Source organism: Rosa chinensis, chromosome 6 (assembly GCF_002994745.2).
Source record: "Rosa chinensis cultivar Old Blush chromosome 6, RchiOBHm-V2, whole genome shotgun sequence".
Classification (NCBI taxonomy): Eukaryota; Viridiplantae; Streptophyta; class Magnoliopsida; order Rosales; family Rosaceae; genus Rosa; species Rosa chinensis.
In genome coordinates, this window is record NC_037093.1 from 32583491 (window position 1) to 32603394 (window position 19904).

General features: G+C 36.5%; 1 protein-coding gene across 4 annotated transcripts; it reads right to left on the reverse strand.

The window, feature by feature from the left end:
• Window positions 1–10638: 10638 nt before the first annotated feature.
• Window positions 10639–19241, reverse strand: LOC112169684 (protein PSK SIMULATOR 1). Of its 4 annotated transcripts, none has more exons than XM_040507882.1 (13): window positions 19068–19240; window positions 18407–18641; window positions 16841–17160; window positions 16638–16730; window positions 16448–16538; window positions 15458–15563; window positions 14550–14647; window positions 13833–13902; window positions 13390–13493; window positions 12581–12685; window positions 12365–12441; window positions 11494–11538; window positions 10639–11407 (listed from the first exon to the last, which is right to left on the reverse strand). In XM_040507882.1, the coding sequence occupies exons 2-13, from the start codon at window positions 18569–18571 to the stop codon at window positions 10951–10953; spliced, it is 1731 nt and encodes a 576-aa protein (XP_040363816.1). In that variant the 5' UTR covers window positions 18572–18641; window positions 19068–19240; the 3' UTR covers window positions 10639–10950. The 4 variants fall into 4 exon arrangements, with proteins under 4 accessions (XP_040363816.1, XP_024162509.1, XP_024162508.1 ...); XM_024306741.2 differs by having other exon boundaries at window positions 15473–15563; window positions 18407–18647; window positions 19068–19239; XM_024306740.2 differs by having other exon boundaries at window positions 18407–18647; window positions 19068–19239.
• Window positions 19242–19904: the final 663 nt, after the last annotated feature.

The window sequence follows — 19904 nt, forward strand, 5'->3', positions numbered from 1 at the left end:
TAATGAAGTATTGAGTTTTACTTTCTCTTTAATTTTGGGGTAAATATGTTCAAATTGTATTATGGAAGTTTATTTATTGTTTTTAAAAAGATAAAATAATATCATCGACACAGCTATCCTTCTTTGTATTTGTAATAGTCTACCTTTGTATCTCTATAAGACTCGAACCTTTTGGAATAAAGTTTGTGAATCATGTGATATTATTCCACTAAAAAGGAAAAAGAAAAAAAGAGATAATGATAAATAAAGTCATATGTACCTAACACATATTATGTTAGATTAGGTCATACAATATGTTTCATGTTAAATCACTCAATAAGAATATGTGTTAGATTAGGTCATACAATATGTTTCATGTTAAATCACTCAATAAGAATAAAAATTACAACGTATGCCATCCTCTCTCTCTCTCTCTCTCTCTCTCAATTATTCTAAAAAAAAAACAGAGCAAATATTCTTTAAAAAAAGAAGAAGAAAAGAAAATCCCACAAACTACGATGGTTTCATCTACAATGACGAGTTCAACGCATTCTAGGTGGTCGGCTCAGTGTCGAGGATAAGCTTCTGGTGCACGAATTTCTCGTTCTCACTTTCGCACTTGTCGCTGATACTGAGGTATGCCCTCCTAAATCCTCTCAATTTTGTTGTTTTCATTGTTTATTATTCCTTTGTTGCAGTCAAATATTGAATTTCAAGGATTAAATTCTTCGAATTTAATGTTTTTTTATGTTAATTTTGTGGATCTGATTAGTAATGCTTGTGGATCGGTTTGCAACACTATTCTTTCAAGTACTCCAATATCGAAGAAATGAGTGAGGGAGAGGGCGAGTGTTCTTAGACACTCCAAGTACACCATATGTGCATCAGTGAGGGCTTGGGTTTGCCGGAGAGCTTGTTCTGGCCATGGCAGAAAGCCACTTCTAGAAGGTCATCAAGTTTTGAGGGGGCACAGCTAGCCCATGATACATTGATTACTAATTTGGATTGGACACTTGAAATTGCAAAATGGAGAATTGGGGGTTGACTCACATGAGACGGTTAGTGATATGGTTAGAGACATGATTGAGTTTGATTGATGTGATGTCGTCTCAGATTTATGGTTAGTGACATTATTAGCGACATGAGACATGTTTAGTGACATGATTGAGTTCGACTGCTGTGATGTCATCTCAGATTCATGGTTAGTGATATAGTTAGTGACATGATTAGCGATATGAGACATGGTTAGTAACATGATTAGCGACTTAAGATATGATTAGTGACACAATTAGTGACATGAGACATGATTAGTGACATAAAATTGATGAAAAGTCATATGCGATCAAAAATTTGAAGGTAATTTTATAAGTCATTCTCTTATATCAAGAAATTTGTCCAATTTGTTTCTCAAAAAATAAAAGAGAAAATTTTACAAACAATACCTTAAAAAAAGACCATTCATCATTTTAGTACATTATATTTAAAATGATTTTTATCATAGGTGGGGTCTGAACTTTTCGTGATGGAACAAGATGATACCCAAACTTTAAAAATAATCAATTAGGTACTTGAATTCTCAAAATCACATCAACAAGATACTTCCGTCCACACTCTGTCTATTCTCTGTTCCCTTTTTTTTTTTTTTTTTATCAAAATCACATTAGGTACTTGAATTCTCAAAATCACATCAACAAGGTACTTCCGTCCACACTCCGTCTATTCTCTGTTAGTATTAGTCACGTGTCAATTAATTGATCCAATACATAGGGACGTAATTGACTTTTTACCTCAAACAAAACCTATGAGGACTTATACACCAAATCTCCATCCTTTGAACTCGTTCATTCTAGTTGAAAAAAAAAATCTTCATCACTTCTAGCCAAAGGTCTCTATCAATCCACGAAGAACTAAGAGATTCTCCTAACTTTGCTAAAAACATATTGTTGCTGCAAGCATAGATATATCTAAGCTATTCAAGATGATGGACATGAGGCGTCCAACATCCGCCAGCAGATGCAAGATTCAAGGATTATTGATTAATTCAAGTATTGTTTAATTGAAGAATGAAGATGAAATATCTTATTGAATGAGTCTGATTTGGAGTTGGAATCCTTGATCAAAGAAGAAAGTCTGCATTTGAATTTTTATTGATTGATTAAATCAAATATTGTTTGATAAAGGAAAAGCCCAAAAGAGTCACACAAATCAAGAACAAAAACCCAAAAACCAAGAACAAAGAAACCCAGAAATTTAACGCTAAACAACACCAAGCTGGTAGAGAAACTACTCTTCAGTGACTAAACCCACCACAGATCAAGAGAACCGTAGCCATTTTGTCTTCTCTATTTCAATTGATAATAAGTTGATGCACAAGTTCAAAAATCGAGCCTAAAACATGTATGGATATACCCAAAAATTCATTCTTCCAGATAAAGAAAATGAGTCGCGATGTGCTTCCAATGAAAGAGCTAGGACAATTATAATTTTGTCTCTACTGTTTCAAATGTTTTGCTCTTGTGCCTTTGGTTTATTGTTTGTAATGGGTACACTTATTAATTGGAGGGAAGTTTTTTTTTTTTTTTTTAGCTTGATAGTTTGGAGGGGAATTAAATGCAAGTGTCAGAGTAATAGTATTTGGAGAAAGGTTGCTACAACAAATGAGGATATAACAGACATTTCATTAGGCAACCTGAGTAAAATGCCTTACTTGCCCTTAAAGTTAACGGAGAATTGACAGATGGTCGATGGAAGCACCATTACCTAATTGATTGCTTTTAATGTCTGGGTACCAGCTTGTCCTGGTCACGAAAGGTTCAGACCCCATCCATGATAAAAATCCTATTAAAAAACTATTACATTAATACCTCAACATTTAAATCCGACACAATTTTCATATTCTGCAGTTATAACAGCATCAACTCATTTGCCATGTAACTTATTTAATGGGCAATTTGTCTCTCTCAAGAGTTTTTTTTTTTTTTCCTTGTTGGTCTTCCCCTACTAATCACCCACACACACACACACACACACACTCTCTCTCTCTCTCTCTCTCTCTCTCTCTCTCTCTCTCTCTCTCACAAACACACACACGGACACACCATCCATGCCATACCATGATACCAAAAACCCAGAAAACAAAATTCACCAGCTTTGCTAATATCCTTCTATTTGAGCTTTGTTGCTTCAGCTTTATCTCAATAGGTTGGTTTAGTCTTCATCTTTCTTATTCAATCTTTCTAAAGTTAGGGGGGTTTTGAATTTGTTTATGGGCTTTTGCCTAAATGTGTTCGTTTTGGAGAATTAGGTTTGTTGAGGGTGTAGTTGCGAGGTTTGGTAAGGTTTGGGGGAATGAGTCTGACAAATGATGAAATAGGTTTTCTATGACTATGAAAAATTTTCAATCTTTCAAAGTTCCTTGATTTTCTCTGGTATTGAGATTAAGGCACAGTTTGTCTGTGCGTTTCCGCAAATAAAATCACTTATTATTACTGTTTTGATCAGTTAAGGTAAGGAAATAGAAGTGCTTATTAAGGATGCAATAATCTTTTAAACATGGTTTTTTAAAAGCAACCTCTTGGCTGCTTTTGAGAAACTAATTAATTATACAACACACGGAACCGAAAGGAAGTTAATGAAACTTTCTCAAGATTGATAATTCCCTCACAATTTCTTCAAAATGACACTTTTATTCTTTCAATATATCTTGTACGTCCTTTCGTCGTTTTCAACTTGTTTCATCCCTCTTTTGTGCTCAGTGATCTCTTGTCGAGTGAATCTGGCACTCTCATAATCCAATTCTTATTCTTCCTTCTTGAATTTTTCCTATGCAGCAGTACCCTTACTAGCCATTCTTGAAGTCTTGTTTTTCTAAATTCCTTCAAAAGGGTCATAATTTCTTAATTTTTATTCTTGAAGTCTTGTTTTTCGATGAACATAATTTCTTAGTCTTCCAGTTTTTCTTCCTCAGGGTTTATGGAGTTGGTTTAATGATAGGAGCATTTTAATGCGATGTTTTAATAGTTATTTCCTCATATTTTACTTAATTATTACCTTAAATAAATCAATTTTAATAAAGTTTCTATTTTTATGTACCTTAGAGCAAATGGAGAAGAAATGAGCTTAATGGCACATGAGAAGAAAGGGAACGTTGGAAATGATAGCGGCGAGGCACGAGGGCTGCAGAAATGAGTTGAAATGAAGAAATGTTGTATTCTTGGTCCAACTAGGAATTCCTGGTTCGACTAGGAAACCCAGTCAAAGTAGGAATCCTGGGTCAACTAGGAAACATGTTCGAAGAAATGAAGAAAAATGCAGAGTCCTAGTTGGACAAGGAAACCTACTCTTGCCAGGAAAATGAATCCTAATGACACAAGGAATCCCAGTTGAACTAGGAAAGCAAAAGAAGATTCTGGAAGGTTCAAGAACATTTCATATGAAGAGTCCTTGTTTGGCTAGGAGTCCTGAAGACATGAGGAGTCCTGATGGGGCTAGGAAACCTGAGAGCACTAGGAGACCATATGGCTTCAAGATAGATTAAGAAAGCTCAAGAATGATCTAGAAAACTTGGGATATTGCGGCAAATAAAGAGACCTAAGTATACTAGGGTTTCTTGGATGCAAAATGAAGGAATTCTAAGTGAAATAAGTGTTTTTTCCGTGAGATATTCAAGAGATTCTGGAAAGTGACGTTTTTGAAGTTATCATGGAGAGTTTTAAGGGATTTACAATATTCAGGAAGGTTGAAAACAGGTCCAGATACATTCCTTGAGCTCTACACTCCATCCTTGGCAGAAATTGAGGAGATAAATCAGAAAATAATCATGTAATTAATTCAAAATAACCTCCCTAGAATCAAGGTGATAATTTGAAGACTTCTTATTAGTTGGATGACACAGGAAGGATGATGTGGAATTATCTGATTGGCTACTGCTGTGTGGATTAATCAGATAAATCCTAGAAAATAAAAAGAAGAATTTTGAAGGCTTGGAGACCAAGTTGCCATCCTCCTATAAATAGGAGCATCATTTTGATCACTTCACACACCACTTCTCCCATAATTCTAAACACAAAAAATTCTCTCCATTCTCTAGTCTTCAGAAGCTCTGCGTCTCAACCAAAGAGGAGAAGAAGTCATGTATGCAATACATCAAGATCCTAGCCGCCATCCACCCTTGTTTTGTCCCTAGAAGATTGCTTGCTTTCAAGGATCTTCAAGTTCTTCGTCTCAAGGCTTTGTCATTCATCTTTCACAGTGTATTTCATACTTTCTTTTATTTTCCTTTGTTTGATTCGTAGAGTTATGAATTCTAGTTAACATGACGTTAAAGGCAAAGTTTAAAGCCCGTTTATATGTTTTGAAATAAAGTTGTGATTTCTAAGTGTTGATTTCTAAGTTGCTTATGTGAGATTGCTTAATTGATTTTGGATTATAGAAAACATTTATATGTATGTGTTTTTGGTGGCCAACTTAGGATATATGCATGTAATTGGAGCTAGATTTAGGTTAACAATTCACCTAATAGTTTTGTGAACCTAAATCATAAGTAGTAAATGCTTTGGACAAAAGTCGAAATCAATTGAGGAGGATTGCAAATAGATGAACTTTTTCATACTAGGCTTTGCACTTTGGTTGACATCCTTTCTTTGTTCTTCATGCGTTGAATGTGTTCTTGATTAGCTAACTTTCTAGACTATGATTGCATGTTCAATAGGTTTAATTTAGGTGTTTTCACTTGGATTAAATATTAAAGGAAAGTAAATTATGGGAAATCATTTGCTTGTTAACGTTTCACATGGTCAACTTTTTTCTCATGATATAGATAATCAACTATAGGATTTGTAATCGGATTTCATTCATATGATTGTGGTTTTGATATTTATTCCTTGCGTTCCACCCCTTGTATATATAATTTACATTTTTTTTTGTTTCTTTTAATTTTTAATTACAAAATCCTAAAATCCCCCCTCTTTACGTTAACTTGTATATATCTTCATTCTTTATTTTATTTTTTGTAAATATAATACTTTATACTTTTATTAATTTTTTATTTGTTTATGCAATTATAGGTTTACCCTCAATACCCGGCTTGAACGATCCCTACTTTTTCTACACTGACAACTACATTTTGCTAGGTTAAATTGCGCGCTTACTTTTTTTTTTTAGGGCAACGGAAGACTAATCCATTGATGGTAAATCATACGACCTCACTCGGTCAAGCATGAAGGGTACAGAACACCCCTCATATTACAACGCATGCTCATGAAGAGAACTAAATCTAAAAGAAATCCAGAAAACTAAAGTCCAAAAGACTAAAAACCTAAAGGAACTGCTGAAAAAAACAATGCAGAATTTAAAAACCCCCTAATCCTACACTGCCCTAAAATGGAACCATTGTCCTGAACATCTTGACTCCTAAGACCCTTCTGGTGTACGTCACAACATTCAACACACCCACGACAGCATGCTAGGAACAAGTGCAGGATAAAGAGCAAGACAGACCACCCCCAAGAAGCCCAAACCCGACCAAGAGTGAGAAAACTAGGGGAATTGGATTAATTAGGCCCAAATGGGCTAATCAGACCCAATTCACTGGACTGCAACTGGGCAGCCCATGAAGGCAAAGGGCTAAGACCCGCTACCCAAACCCTACGTTCCCAACCCTTACCGACCAGATCTGGAACCTCCAAGAAGCCGTCCACCACCCCCTCGTCAGTCCGGTGGCCTCCCCAGGCAGGGGCCCATAGAAACCATTGCACCGCCTACCAAAAATGCTCGCTGCGACTATCTGGCCCTGAAAACACGAACCAAAGCCTTAGTGGAAGTCTCCTCCTTGCCAAGCCGCCCGAAGAAGGTCTGCAAGGATCCGAGCCGCCTTCAACTGAGCGTCGCCAGTTGTTACTCGCCCTGACAAAACAATCCGAACCAACGCCGTCTCACGCCGGCGTCGTCTTCAACCCAACAGCACCGCCTCAGAGGTGACTGCTGTGCCACAGTACGATGATGGAACCAGATCTGCAAACTCCAACCCCAGCACCAAACAGCCCGATCCTATCACGGGTCTGACGCCTCCACCAACAAGCCTGCTATGTTCACCGAAAGAGAACAACGTCGGAAGCGCCCTATAGCGTGCAGAAAACCCTCCGGTCGCCGCCGTCCTGCTACACGAAACCCTAGGTTTCGGTATACTAAGCTCCGAGTTTTCGGGAGCGTTTTTGATATTAAAATTAAGTGGAATTCTAAGCTCTTAGTTTCAAACAAATCCAATATATTTACAGCTCAAGATCTAGAATTCGAATGCGCGCTTACTTTTAGTGTATCATTTAATTGATATATGGCGTTGTTAGTCCCAAGTTTTATGCTCGTAATCTAATTGATTTGGTAGTTTTTTATTTACTCAGTGATTTGAATTTGCTTGGCAGGGATTTTTTCTTCTCATTTATTTCCATGGCCATGGATATGAAGACAAAGACACCAACATACACAAGTCATTTGGTCTCAAATTTGTCATCCATTTACAAATTAATTTGATTTTAGATTTCTGGTTGACTCAACCAACTGTTCATAGAGTGATTACTTATGGAACATCTGCGATATTGTTCAATTTTAGTCCAAAATTGGAAAGAAAGAGAAAAAAAAAAGAATGTTGCTTTGGATTTCAGAACATAATTTCTGAAGCCATTGTTTTAAAAATTCGATTTGGCTTTTCTAGAGTTTATCTATAGTGGTGTGAAGAAGTTAAAATATTATCAAAGCTAACTGGGAAATGCATAAATGTATATCAGTTAATGTCTAGTTTTGTCATCATAAACAGCCGTGAAACTTGATATAACAATTTGCTAAACATCGTCATGATGCTTTTTATTTACACAGTATTTTTAAAAGTAATGTTACCAAACATCAACTGATTGTTTTTATCATTTTTTTTCTTTTTGAATCAAGAAATAGTATATTCATCACAAGCTAGAATAGGTTGTTACATACCCTTCCGCTGTCATTTAAGGACATAGACAGATAAGAAGTTAGTGGTAGTACCCACAGGCTTCCGCTGTATATATATTAAAAGTTTATTGGGTATTATTGGGGGTAATAAAAAGTTTATTTAGGGGCAATAAAACCAGACACCGGTCGCCGGTCGCCGGTCACCTGATTTCAGCCGCCGGTGATCGGATTCCTACGGTCGGTGATTGGATTCCGGCGGTCGGTGACCGGAGTCTGCGCAACCAGTGACCGGTGACGGGATTCTGGCGACTGGTGACCGGAGTTTAGCGACCGGCAACCGGAGTCCGATGAAGTCTCTCTCTCTCTCTCTCTCTCTCTCTCTCTCAGTGACAAAGGGAGAGAGGGCAAAATTGTCCCAAAAATAAACAAAAATTAATATAAAAAAAATAACTTAATTGGATATAAGGGCAAAAAATATGTAATTTGTTGGGTAAGTGGGCAATTTTATAAGATGTTTGGGTAAATGAGGTTAGTGTAACTCAAATTTGAATAAATGAACATTTTCCCAAAAAACTGTCTCACAAACCACCATCACCGTGACACACCATTCACTGTCGCCATGACACAAGGATCACTAACCCACCGCCATGAAGCCGCCACACAAGAGCCAGAAGCTGTACACCGGTCCCAAACCCAAAATGGATTTGCAACCCCCTGCATATTAGACCACCGGAAGCTCCACGTTGTCATCATCGCCGTCGCTGCTGCTTGGAAAGATTTGGATCAAAACCAAACCCAGCCCACGCAACAAGTCGCCATCACTTGCACCAATGCCCCACGAAAAGCACTTGCCTTCGAGAAGATTCGAACTGGAAATCGAATTCAAACCAAGCACTATCACCTCAAGCCCACCGATCCTAGAAGCCAAGGAATCTCGTCCGGTAGCAACACAACAACAATGAAGCAAGCGCCACCACTGACATCGGTCACCGCCGGATGAAATCACAAGTTCTTGTGGCTTCGCTCTCTGCTGCTAGGGTTTCAACACGTTAATAATGAAAAATAAAAGTACTACCAAAAACATCACAAGGAGTTATTAAAATCTAAAGAAATGCTGATAAATAAATTCATTAGAATCAATCAGAGTTCATATGAAATTTAAACAGTGTATGGCTTAAGTAAATTCATGGCATATAAAAATTCAAACACAATCTTCTAAATTCTGAATTAAATACACCTCTCTTTATTATTGCAAAATGAGTTTAGTGAAGTATGGATTGTAGAATGATATCAGTCTTAAATTACGATCATAATATGAGTAGGTTCTTAATTAATTCAATCAACGTATATCTTGGTGATTAATTGTGACTTGGTTCTTTCAATAGCTAAGAGGAGAAGCATAAGGTGGAAACCTCTTCCGGTAAGTTGGGTGAATCTTGATAGTGCATTTCATCCTCACTCTCAAGCTGGAGGAGAGGGACTGATCATTAGAGATGCTCCTTGTCACTGTTTAGGTGATCATCATCCAATTTCACGTGTCGAGGCAATAGCAGGGAGGGCACCATCTTACTTGTCTCTGAGCAAGTCCTTCCTCCGAAGATTTTTGAGACCGACTGAATCACTCTACTGAATGCAAAAAATCATAGTCATTCTCTGTACTTCTACCATCGGTTGTATGTATGATGACATTACATTTCGTCTCTATGAGATGTCAGATTCTTATTTTACTTATATTTATTGCATGTCAAGATAATATTGCGACTTACAAAGTAGCTCATTTTGCTTTTTCTAATGTTTCGTGCTGCTTTTATTATGATGTAATCACACAGGATAGTTCGTTTTCCTTGATCTTAAGAGTTATCCTTCACACCGACCACCCGGTTATAGTCAGTAAGGAAATCAGTGGAGTTTTTTCGAGAGTTTTAATGCATAAGATGTTAAAAACGTGAGTCAAAGTTGCTGACTTGGAAAGACCAAATGTTTATCAGTTGTCAATTGTGTCTCACAAAGAAGAGTCGTGCTCGTTGAAAATCGTCGATCGGGAACGTGCAGCATCATCTTTTGTCACATACTCACTTTGAGAGGAAACGCAATTATAGATGCTGACGACGGTTAGGTTTGGTGGACTTGTTGTTTTGGAACCCCAAAATCTGCAACAATGAAGAGGCAGCAGAGTTTTCCTCATTCATTATTGACTTTGGAGTAAGGGGTGACCACTTGGTGTTGCCCTTATTAAATCATCATTCATGAAGATTTCCAAGTTGCAGTTGTTGGATAAATAGCACACAAAATAATTTCTTACTTATCATGTTTGTAACAAGACTCTTTCGAACACATAACGGTTTAGTCATTTAAGTATGCAAAACAAACATTTAAGACTCGGTCTAACATATAACGGCTTAGTCATTTAAGTATGCAAACAAATGTTTATGACTATTTGGTCATTGAGTTTGACTCGAGTACAACCAAGCAATGCAGTCAGTCAAATAAAATTTGAATGAAGTTGATTTTAATAGACCTTAATCCGTGATTTAACGATTTCTAATTTGACCGATTTTTGTTTAGGGACTCAATGCTGCATAGGGAACTAAAGATGAGAGAATTTGCTATGTGTATTATATAAAGAGTTTGACAATAATGTTCATCTTGTTACTAACTGACCAAGAAAATCATACTCAATCACCCTTAGATGAAAATCAAAAGTTGGAAACAATTATTTTAAAGTTGAGCTGTTTTGTTCTCTACCGTTAATTTAGTTCAAGAGTGATTGAACATGATTTTCTGGGTGACTAGGTGAACACCACTAGTTTGTAGTGTAGTATTTTGTCAATAAGTTCATACATAACTTAAGTTTCAAATTTACAAAATGCTACTTGTCTTGCTCACCAGTTTCCATCAAATTCAAACTCATGTAACACCTCCCTCGGGGCAAATTAAGAGCGCCTAGCAGGGAAGATGCTGCTGAAGATTATCTTTTACACACTCGAAGATTAAAAAGATGGAGTAACGCATACTAGTGTTCATGTGTGCAACTTAGAACCTGCACGTTGTGTCAACTCCATCAATGACATCCAAGAACTTGGTCCAGGTTATATCGGAGTCTATGGGCCTAGACAACAGATTCTCAATGGGAAGTTTATCTTTTGCTAGGAAGTCTCTGCTACTCTTACTCAGCCTATGGTGTCTGCTCAACCTGCTGGCCTTTCCTGCGTCAAAATTATGACTTTTACTCATTCCTAGTCTGATGCTGTTTATACCCACATCCTTAAGCATCTCTTGATCTTCAGCTGTTAACTCATTCGTCCTCTGGCTGCGGGTTTCAACAGGTGACGATGGCATTCCACCATGGCCAACCCCCGCCTGGCTGATCAGATAATGTAGCAAGACTACTAGTTCACATATATAAGCTTCAGTTTTTTTCTCATCGGCATGGTGTAGAGTCCCAATCCTCGGAATGCTAGTCAAGCCAGTATACCAGCTTGCCTCAAACCTAAGAAGTTGAATTAGAAAAGTTCAAAGAATATATATGAAAATATATACAGACAAACACACATGGGGGCAGCCTGAAAATCTCACCCTGTATTTGCCCACTCTCCAACCCATCCAAAGCCATGAAGAGCTCTACAATGGACAAAATTACACTCGTAATCAGTGAAGTTGAAGTAACAGAATATGTGTTAACAATGAAGTGGTCAAACAGATATAAGCAGGAAGAAAAAGTCCCTCGTCAACCACTTAAGAACTGATCATGGTTCCCAGAGAAAGTCATCCATAACCCAGGAAGGGTATGTTCCACTGCCAGTAATTTCATGTTAGAAAGGAAAGCTAAGTGACAACATTTTTTCTTCCCTTCCACATTATGGACTCATACATTGGTAAGAATTTCCCGGCTGTAGACGGGATTAAAGATTTATTGTTAAGCATTAATTGAATTTACTATCTGTGTTTTCAGTTTCGACAAAACCCCCCATTAACTTACCAGTCTCATGCAATTCAATTTTGACAAACAGCCCCCATGATCATCACCAGTTCTATCGGCTGCTAAAGTGGACTGCATGGGCTCTTAAATTCCTGGACATGCCACGCAAATTAAGGGTTTCTTATCTGCGTGGGAACAGAGAATTGCATTGGGAAGTATACCCTTCAAGCAAAAGAGTCATTTACCATTTCAAGGGGCAGGGAAAGTGAGGGTTTATTCTTTTATGACCCTACACGGAGAAAAACCTTAGTTCGTGTGCCACAGCTAATACAATTACTGACACTTTCTCCAATATGGATTTGGATTGCATGAGATCAGTAAGTAAATAGTATGAGGGATTATGTCAAAATTGCAAAACTGAAAACACAAGGTAGTAACTCGTAAAATAAAAATAAATAAATAAATAAATAACGGTTGCTAGATGTTTTCAAGCCCAACTAAAGATTTGATAAAAGGTAGCAGTTTTACTTGGTTGTGTTAATGGCGATGGGAACAAGCCAATCCAAAGTTTGCTTCATTTCAGCTTTGATTTGAGGAATGGTGAGCTGCAAGAACATCATATCTAGAGGTAAATCATCCATAAAATGCTTTCATTGTGGAACATCATTGCTACAGAGAATACACCAAGGCAGATAATAACAATTCCAATTGGCAATCATAATACAGAAAAGCATATAACTCAACCTCAACTAACTGAAATTTTGAGCGCAGAGTTGACTTTACACTGCATGGCAGTCCCTCATACAGAGTATCTATCACACTTTGAGGCACTGACCTTGATCGAGACACCTGGTTATAATCAGATATCACTCAGCATAAGGTTATGAACAACAATATTTCTCATTTAATTTACACATCAGTTCTTATTGAAAAACACAATAGAGTTTTCAACAAAAATATTAAAATTGTCCTCATACCCAGAATAATACCATAATGAGCAATCTGCACCTTGCATTCTCATAATACTTGGAAGAGTTATGTTTACAGCATATACACAATTACTGTTTGTCATAGATTTATGACCCAATGGGGCAGGACAGTTCAAGCACATCCAGGTGATAGACTAATAAAAGGAGGCAATATAATAGATGTTCTAACTGAAAGTGGTAAATCCCTCCATCATATCCTAATTGCTGGCCAGTTGGCATACGTGATATCTATGTGCCGACTTGAAGAGGGTTGTTAGGTTATGGTCCTTTTTTTCAGTTATTTTATTGTTCTCTAGAACAGGAGAGAATATACAAAATATGAAAATATTATCAAACCCTTTGTTGCTTCCTCTCTATCAAAAATTTAGACATAGTTTTATGTATTTAAACTTTGTCCTTTAAGGTCATAGGTCCTCAAACAAAACATTTTCAGCAAGCTATGCTGATTTTCATTCCCCTTTGATGGTTGGGTATAGTGAACGAAATTGTGGAGATGATATAAATTAATAGAACTTGAGAAATAAAAAAGGTAAAGGAAACAATAGGGGATGAATCTAAACTTACAAGTGTGTTAATTTGTGTAATAATATGCGCATAGTGTAATGAAGTACCAGCAGACCCCAACCTTTTACAGTTCCTCTCAGAACGTTCCACTGGTTCGTCATCATCTGCAAGGGGGAGGGGAAAGACATCAAGAAACTTTCTACAAATCACGATCACCTTCTTCTACTTAGAACACTTAAATCTATTTTCTTCTGTTTGAGGAAACAGCAGTATAATAAATGAATATCTGATTTGATGGTAATAGATTCTATGAATGACTTTCTTTTGGTTCAAAAAGAGCACTATCCTATCAAAGCCTGCTAGAAAGTAATAGATTATATTGTCATTATAACAACGGTGGCCTTAAAATGAAGATATAAAGTTTTATTAATGATAAATCAAGGGGTCATTCGAGACTTCCTGGGTCCATAATTAGAGACTCAGACTAATTTTTGAATGCATACCAGTACTTCCAAAAGCTTCATGAATTTTGAAGTGTAATAATTGCACAATGTCTACAAGCTTCGGCATAACCTGTAAACATAAGATATTAGATAGAATTAGTAAATATGCTTGATTTATCTGGTGAAAGATTAAAGGACCGACTTTAACCCCATTACTTCACGAGAACATGCATAATTACTAATATTGTCAGGAAACAGAGAAAATCAACCTCTATTATCCTATATTAAATTCTAGAGCTTTTTACACTTGAAATCACTTAACTCTTTTTTTCCTGGGGACACAAAGACAGAAGACATTTCCCTTGACCGCCAATAAAGAAGAGGTGCAAGGGAAGAGTCGCTGACTATATTATTTACTTTTTTTGTAGGGGAAGCTATTGACTGGCAGATTTGTTACTGATGTTTTGTAACAGTTGCAAACTATCTAATCCTTCTCTTCAAGCTGGTGCAAACATTTTAACATGGGTTTTATTACGTATGTTTGCGCTCTATGGTCTTTCTGTAATTAAGAAAATGGGCTATATTGCAGTCAATAAGTAAATGATACTGAGGGTCAGTAACATTTTTCACAATTGTTACTTCGAAAAAAAAATGGATAAGAAATTAGGTGGTCTTTTTAGGTATAGCTGCTGCCAAATTGACCATAAGTGAAATTTTCTATATATTATGTGCATACTGTGCTCATAAAGAGAGCTACATGAAGGATCACATTTCTACCTCTTCAAAAGTCTTTGACCACAGTGATTTTTTCTTTAAGCTGTTTACAAGCTTCATTTGATTCTTTATATCTGCGTTTAAAATTGCAAGGTTGTCTCCTGCATGTCAAGAATTTATGTGAACCATCAAACAAAAGTATAAACAAGAAGACAATCTTCTGGACAGAAGCAACAGCAATATGAGGTAAATTGGTGCATTCCTTCCCAAGCCAAGCCAAAGCAAGATATAAACAGAACTAATTCCAAAAACTCATTGAGTGCATTTATCAATATCAATGGACATTCACAGAGTACCACACATCCTAGGCTGGTGAAGAGTACCACACCCCCTTACAAAGTTGATGAAACTTTAGAACTTACAACTGAAGGTGGACAGTATTTTTGTTGCTACTGAAGTAACTCAAAAACTATGTAGGGCTAGTTTGAAGATCTGTCTTGAAGGACTAACTTACTTAGCCAAGGAGTCTCCCCGCTGTTCACTATTGCATAATATTGTTGGAACGTGATGCATAAGTACTTTTAGGTTTGGAAAGTAATTGTTGTAAGAGGTGTACGAGGAAGGATATAATCTTTCTTCTGTGGTTTTTTTTTTTTTTTTGGCTTAACATAGCGGCTGAAACAAAAAGCCCACCACTTCTTTATATACAGCATAACATACCTTCATTAATTAGGATTAGGACTAATATTCCTATGGGAGCATTACTCCTATAGTTTGTAGGTGTAAGAAATTTAATTTCCAATGAACTCGACTACTAGACTGCATGACATTTCCAGCTTATTACATTATCAGTGCTTTTGAAGTTTTCAAAACCTACCATCAGCTGTAAAAAAGTACTTTATGTGACACCAATAAGAGACAACTTTTCTTTTGCTTACAAGACCACAATATGCAACTCTAATGAAACTTACCAAAGACAAGGTTACCTCTTTTAACAGTAACTGAACTATCTTCTTCAAGCTTATGCCGATATTCTCGTTCCAATCTATCCAACGAATGCAACTCATGACATAGTTCCTGAAACCAAAAAACAAATATGACTTTCCTTCATTAGTGTTCCAAGGTAAAATGCTTCCCCAGCTCAGCTTATGCAGTGAAGTATTCACTCATCAATGCCTTTTCTCTACTTCATCATCTCAAAGCTTTAATTATGTCCACTGACTCCCATAATCCTTGGTTCTTACTATTATGAAAAATAAAAATTATCCCCTACACTTTACATCAGTGCATAAGAACACATCCTGATCTAAATCGCAAGGAAAGCTATTCTAGCTACAAAATCAACATGAAAAGAGCAATATATTTTGGTTATGATGAGATTCATCCGAATATTTTTTAAAGAAGCTTTGGAAACATTAGGAATCATTTGTTTTCCTAGCCCAATACCAGACACACTTTATTCAAGCTAGTCTAACAATGCGAGCAATAATAACACACAAGAACTTATCAGCATTAAATAGCAAATTGTCTGTGTAACTGAGTATAATGAAACAAGATGCATCACTGCTCTTCTAAAAGCTCAATCAAAAAATCAGAGTACATGTCCAATATATATATATATATATATATATATATATATATATATATATATATATATATAAAAGGTGTATATTTCTATTAATTCAAGGAGAGGTCCTAGTGTTAGAATGAGAAAATGAATATGTTCTCCCATCCAGTCCTTTGCAAATGAATTAAAATGTTAGGTACCAAATACAAAAGATAAAATGTACTGTGCAGAAACATCTTCCCAAAAGGTGAGACAAAAGATTTATGTTTATTATTTTAAACTTGTATTGAACTGGATAAACATATGTCAGATATTCAACACTAAACCATTAACAGATGCAACTGTAACTAATAGTGTAGTATTTCCTGTAGAAGATCAGTGTGCAAATACTCACTGCTGTTGACTGAACTAGAGTTATCAAATGTTCCATCCCTCTCTCTGCTTGCTTCTTTAAATAAGTTTGTTCGGTAACTTTCAAGCCAGTCCTATTATAATCAAAATAAGCAGATTAAACATATTAGAAGTCTCACTTAAAATGTTATAATTGAGCAAGAACGTGAGTTAAAATATTGCGGTAGTATTACTCCCTAAAATAGCGATCCAAGTTGTGCCATGTCGGATCCTTAGTATGATTTCCAAAACGTACAACATCTCTCGAAAAAGTACTCAACTCTTCTCTGCAGTAATTGTGAAGCAGAAAGTCATTATTTTTCTAAGATGATAATCAAATAATAAGAGATACTCTTATTCTAAATACAACTAAAAAGTGATGCTGATTACGAGTCACCTCTTGTCAGCAGCGGCAATTCTGAGGAGCTCATCCATATCTGTAGATATTAAACTTTGCACCCCTTTGGATGGTAGCAGCACATCTTTTAAATATCTGATCTCATCTTCTGAAAGGGACTGCATTAGCTTCGCACCCTTGACAACTGAGTTTGCAACTTCAAAAGCCAAAATTGAAATTGTAGTCCCTTTTGTTTGCACCTCAGAATTTAAAGTGGGGTCCCAATTTGTGATGCTAGTGCCAAAACTGTCCAAAATTTCCATTAACTTCCCAAATCCAATCGAGCTAGCTTTACCCAAAAGAGAGCTTACTGCTGAAACCTGTAGTATGATGACATTACTTATATGTTCAACAACCGGTAGAATTTTCAATATTCCTATCAAAACTGAAGACTGTAATCGGTATTTATAATGTACACCCAAAACGGCACATAAATGCAAAATTTACAATCAGAAATGCAGAAATACAAGTTTCAGTTTGGTCTATGTTTTAAATAGCACTGCAATTTGTTACTCTATTTTATTTTAGTTTCCTTTTTTTGGGAAAGAAGAGAAGTTTTATTGATTGTTTGAATGATATAAGAAAAGTGGATAGGAGGTCCACAACAGAGGGAAACAGCAGCAAAACCCACATGGCTCACCAGATGAAATTATTAGGTGCAGACAAAACAGCGACCGAAACCTTAGAATACTGCTTTCTTTCAGTCGATCAAAATATAAAAAATGCTTAACTTCATTGTCCAAGACGTCCTTGATGATACTAATGGCCTTGTAAGGCCTAGAGCTGTTGCCACCGCTATGTCTTAGTTCTTTCTGTTTTTTGCTTTCTTTCTGGGTCTTTGACCCCCATTGTACCAAAAATGCTGTAGTCTCTTAATTCTAACAAAACAGAAAACCATAGAGCTAACAAAAGAGTATAGGACAAGAAACATCTTCAGATTACATGTACAAAGTTTTATCTTCTCCTATAGTAATTTCTGCCCTCATATTGAAATTTCAAGTATGGATCTTGAAGCAAGGTGGTAAAGCACTTGTGAACCAATGTGTAGCTACTTTAGTTTCCTTTGTCCAAATTTGAATATTCAAGTAAACCATTGACAAAGATAAGAACTTAATCTCTAATTGGATGAGTATGCAGATAACAGAGCTCTCTCCATGGGAAAGGAACTGAACAAGGAGGATGACTCCATTCATGAAGTTCATTAGCCCTAGCTTCTATAGTATTAAACTAAAAGACAAATACAACACAGAAATAAATTCAAATTCAGGAGGGACTAAGAAAATTTATGTAATAAAAGGATTGACAGAATGACCCCATAAACCATCATGGCTCCATATTTTGGACAAATAGGATAGTATGAGGAGTCAAGAAATCTGTATTACAAATTAACATTGACTATAATGTATTGTTAGTATGTCTACTTTTCACATATTTGTAGTGAAGAAAGACTACCACAATAAATGGAGGCTACATCTTAACACATTATCTGATTAAAAAAGATATGATCAGTCTGAAAACACCATAAGTAACAGGAATTTCAGAATGAACCAAATTTGTAAATATTACCTTAGCAACAGCTGCCTGCTTAGAGAAGCAATTGGATGGAGTTGTAATACCATTTGCTCTTGGGGGCAGTTCATCACACCCATTACTAGCATGATGATAATTTATAGCTACAGTGACATCTTCTACTTTGGGCGTCCGTTTGACCTTGTTGAAAATCCCACCCATTATGTGAATCACCCAAAAACTGAATTTGACTCGTTATGGACAAGTTTCATAGCAGAAATGTTTCCAACAACTGAAACTGAAAACAGTTGCAAGGTTAGAATCTCAGTCTTTCCCATAATATATAATATCATGTCCCCAAAGCTATTAATTCATCCATTCAAATAATATTAAACCCATAACATAGAACGTCTAATGGTAGTTAAACTATTCACGTAGCTGCAAATTTGGAAGCCGCATTTAAGGAAGCTATAGTGCAAAATAACTGTATTTGATTCAACTGTGTGAATTATGAAAGCAACCGAAACCATAAATGAATCACTCAAATCAAAAGTAAAGTGGAATAACATAAACTCAACAAACCCAAATGCAACAAAGTCTGCCCCAACTCAGGAAAACAAGGCTGAAGACAGCATAAGAAACCCAATACAAGACATAGATAAACAGCTCTTGTTGCAGGAAACCCAAAAAGTTAAGACTTGAGAGAGAAGTAGGTTACCCCGATTGATGAGAGGGATGAAGAAACAGCAGACAAGGTTACCCGGAGTCGGCATTTTCAAGTTTCGCGCGTTTACTTTTCTTTCTAGCACCTTCTCCGCAGTTGCCCATTTGTTCCCAACAATATATATATATATACACACACACACACACAACAATCAATTTCCCGGCCTTTTCTTCTTTTATTTATTTCAGAATGTTCCAGTCCCCTTCAGGCGTTACGTTACATCATTATTATTAATTTAAGAGCTGCAAACCAAAATTAATATTACACTTAACGTGTCGTGTTATCGTGGAAGTGCTTCTTAGTCGTTAAGCAAGCTCCAACGGGACGGTGCACTCCTCTCCACATTAAAGAGGGTTTGTTTCCAAGTTTTTCTGTTGCAGAAAATAAGAGGAGTTGGGTTTTCCAGCACATTCATTTCTCAAGTTTTTCCAAGTTCCAACTCCCACCAGTTTATGGCTTGCAAGTTTAAAATGCATTCGAGATTATGTGCCTGAGATGAGAGATTAGTCTGACTTTGCTGTGATACCCTCGTGGACTTTGATGCGAATACTAACTGGGCAGGTGTACTACTAAGTTGCTAACATAACCGAAGTGGTTTGCTACCTCAATCCCGATCAAAGACAAAAAACAGGTTCAGAGTTGATAATGACCTGTTTTTGGCTAGCGTATCTCAACCAAGTCTCCAAACCCTACACCACCCTCCTTTCACTTACACGGCAGTTGACATTTGCACCATTTGCACAACTTGATCTACTCTTTTGCACAAACACAAACCCATAAACGAAATTGATTCCATGGAATGCAAGGGATTGATTGTAAAACGAACCATCA

What these genes read in the sequence shown, in the direction of transcription:
- LOC112169684 (XM_040507882.1), bottom strand. Translation starts at nt 18,571, where the DNA reads ATGGGTGGGATTTTCAACAAGGTCAAACGGACGCCCAAAGTAGAAGAT. An exon ending in ATTGCCGCTGCTGACAAGAG is followed by an intron (nt 16,731 to 16,840) that starts GTGACTCGTAAT and finishes CAATTACTGCAG; the next exon opens with AGAAGAGTTGAGTACTTTTT. An exon ending in AAGAGGTAACCTTGTCTTTG is followed by an intron (nt 14,648 to 15,457) that starts GTAAGTTTCATT and finishes CTTGACATGCAG; the next exon opens with GAGACAACCTTGCAATTTTA.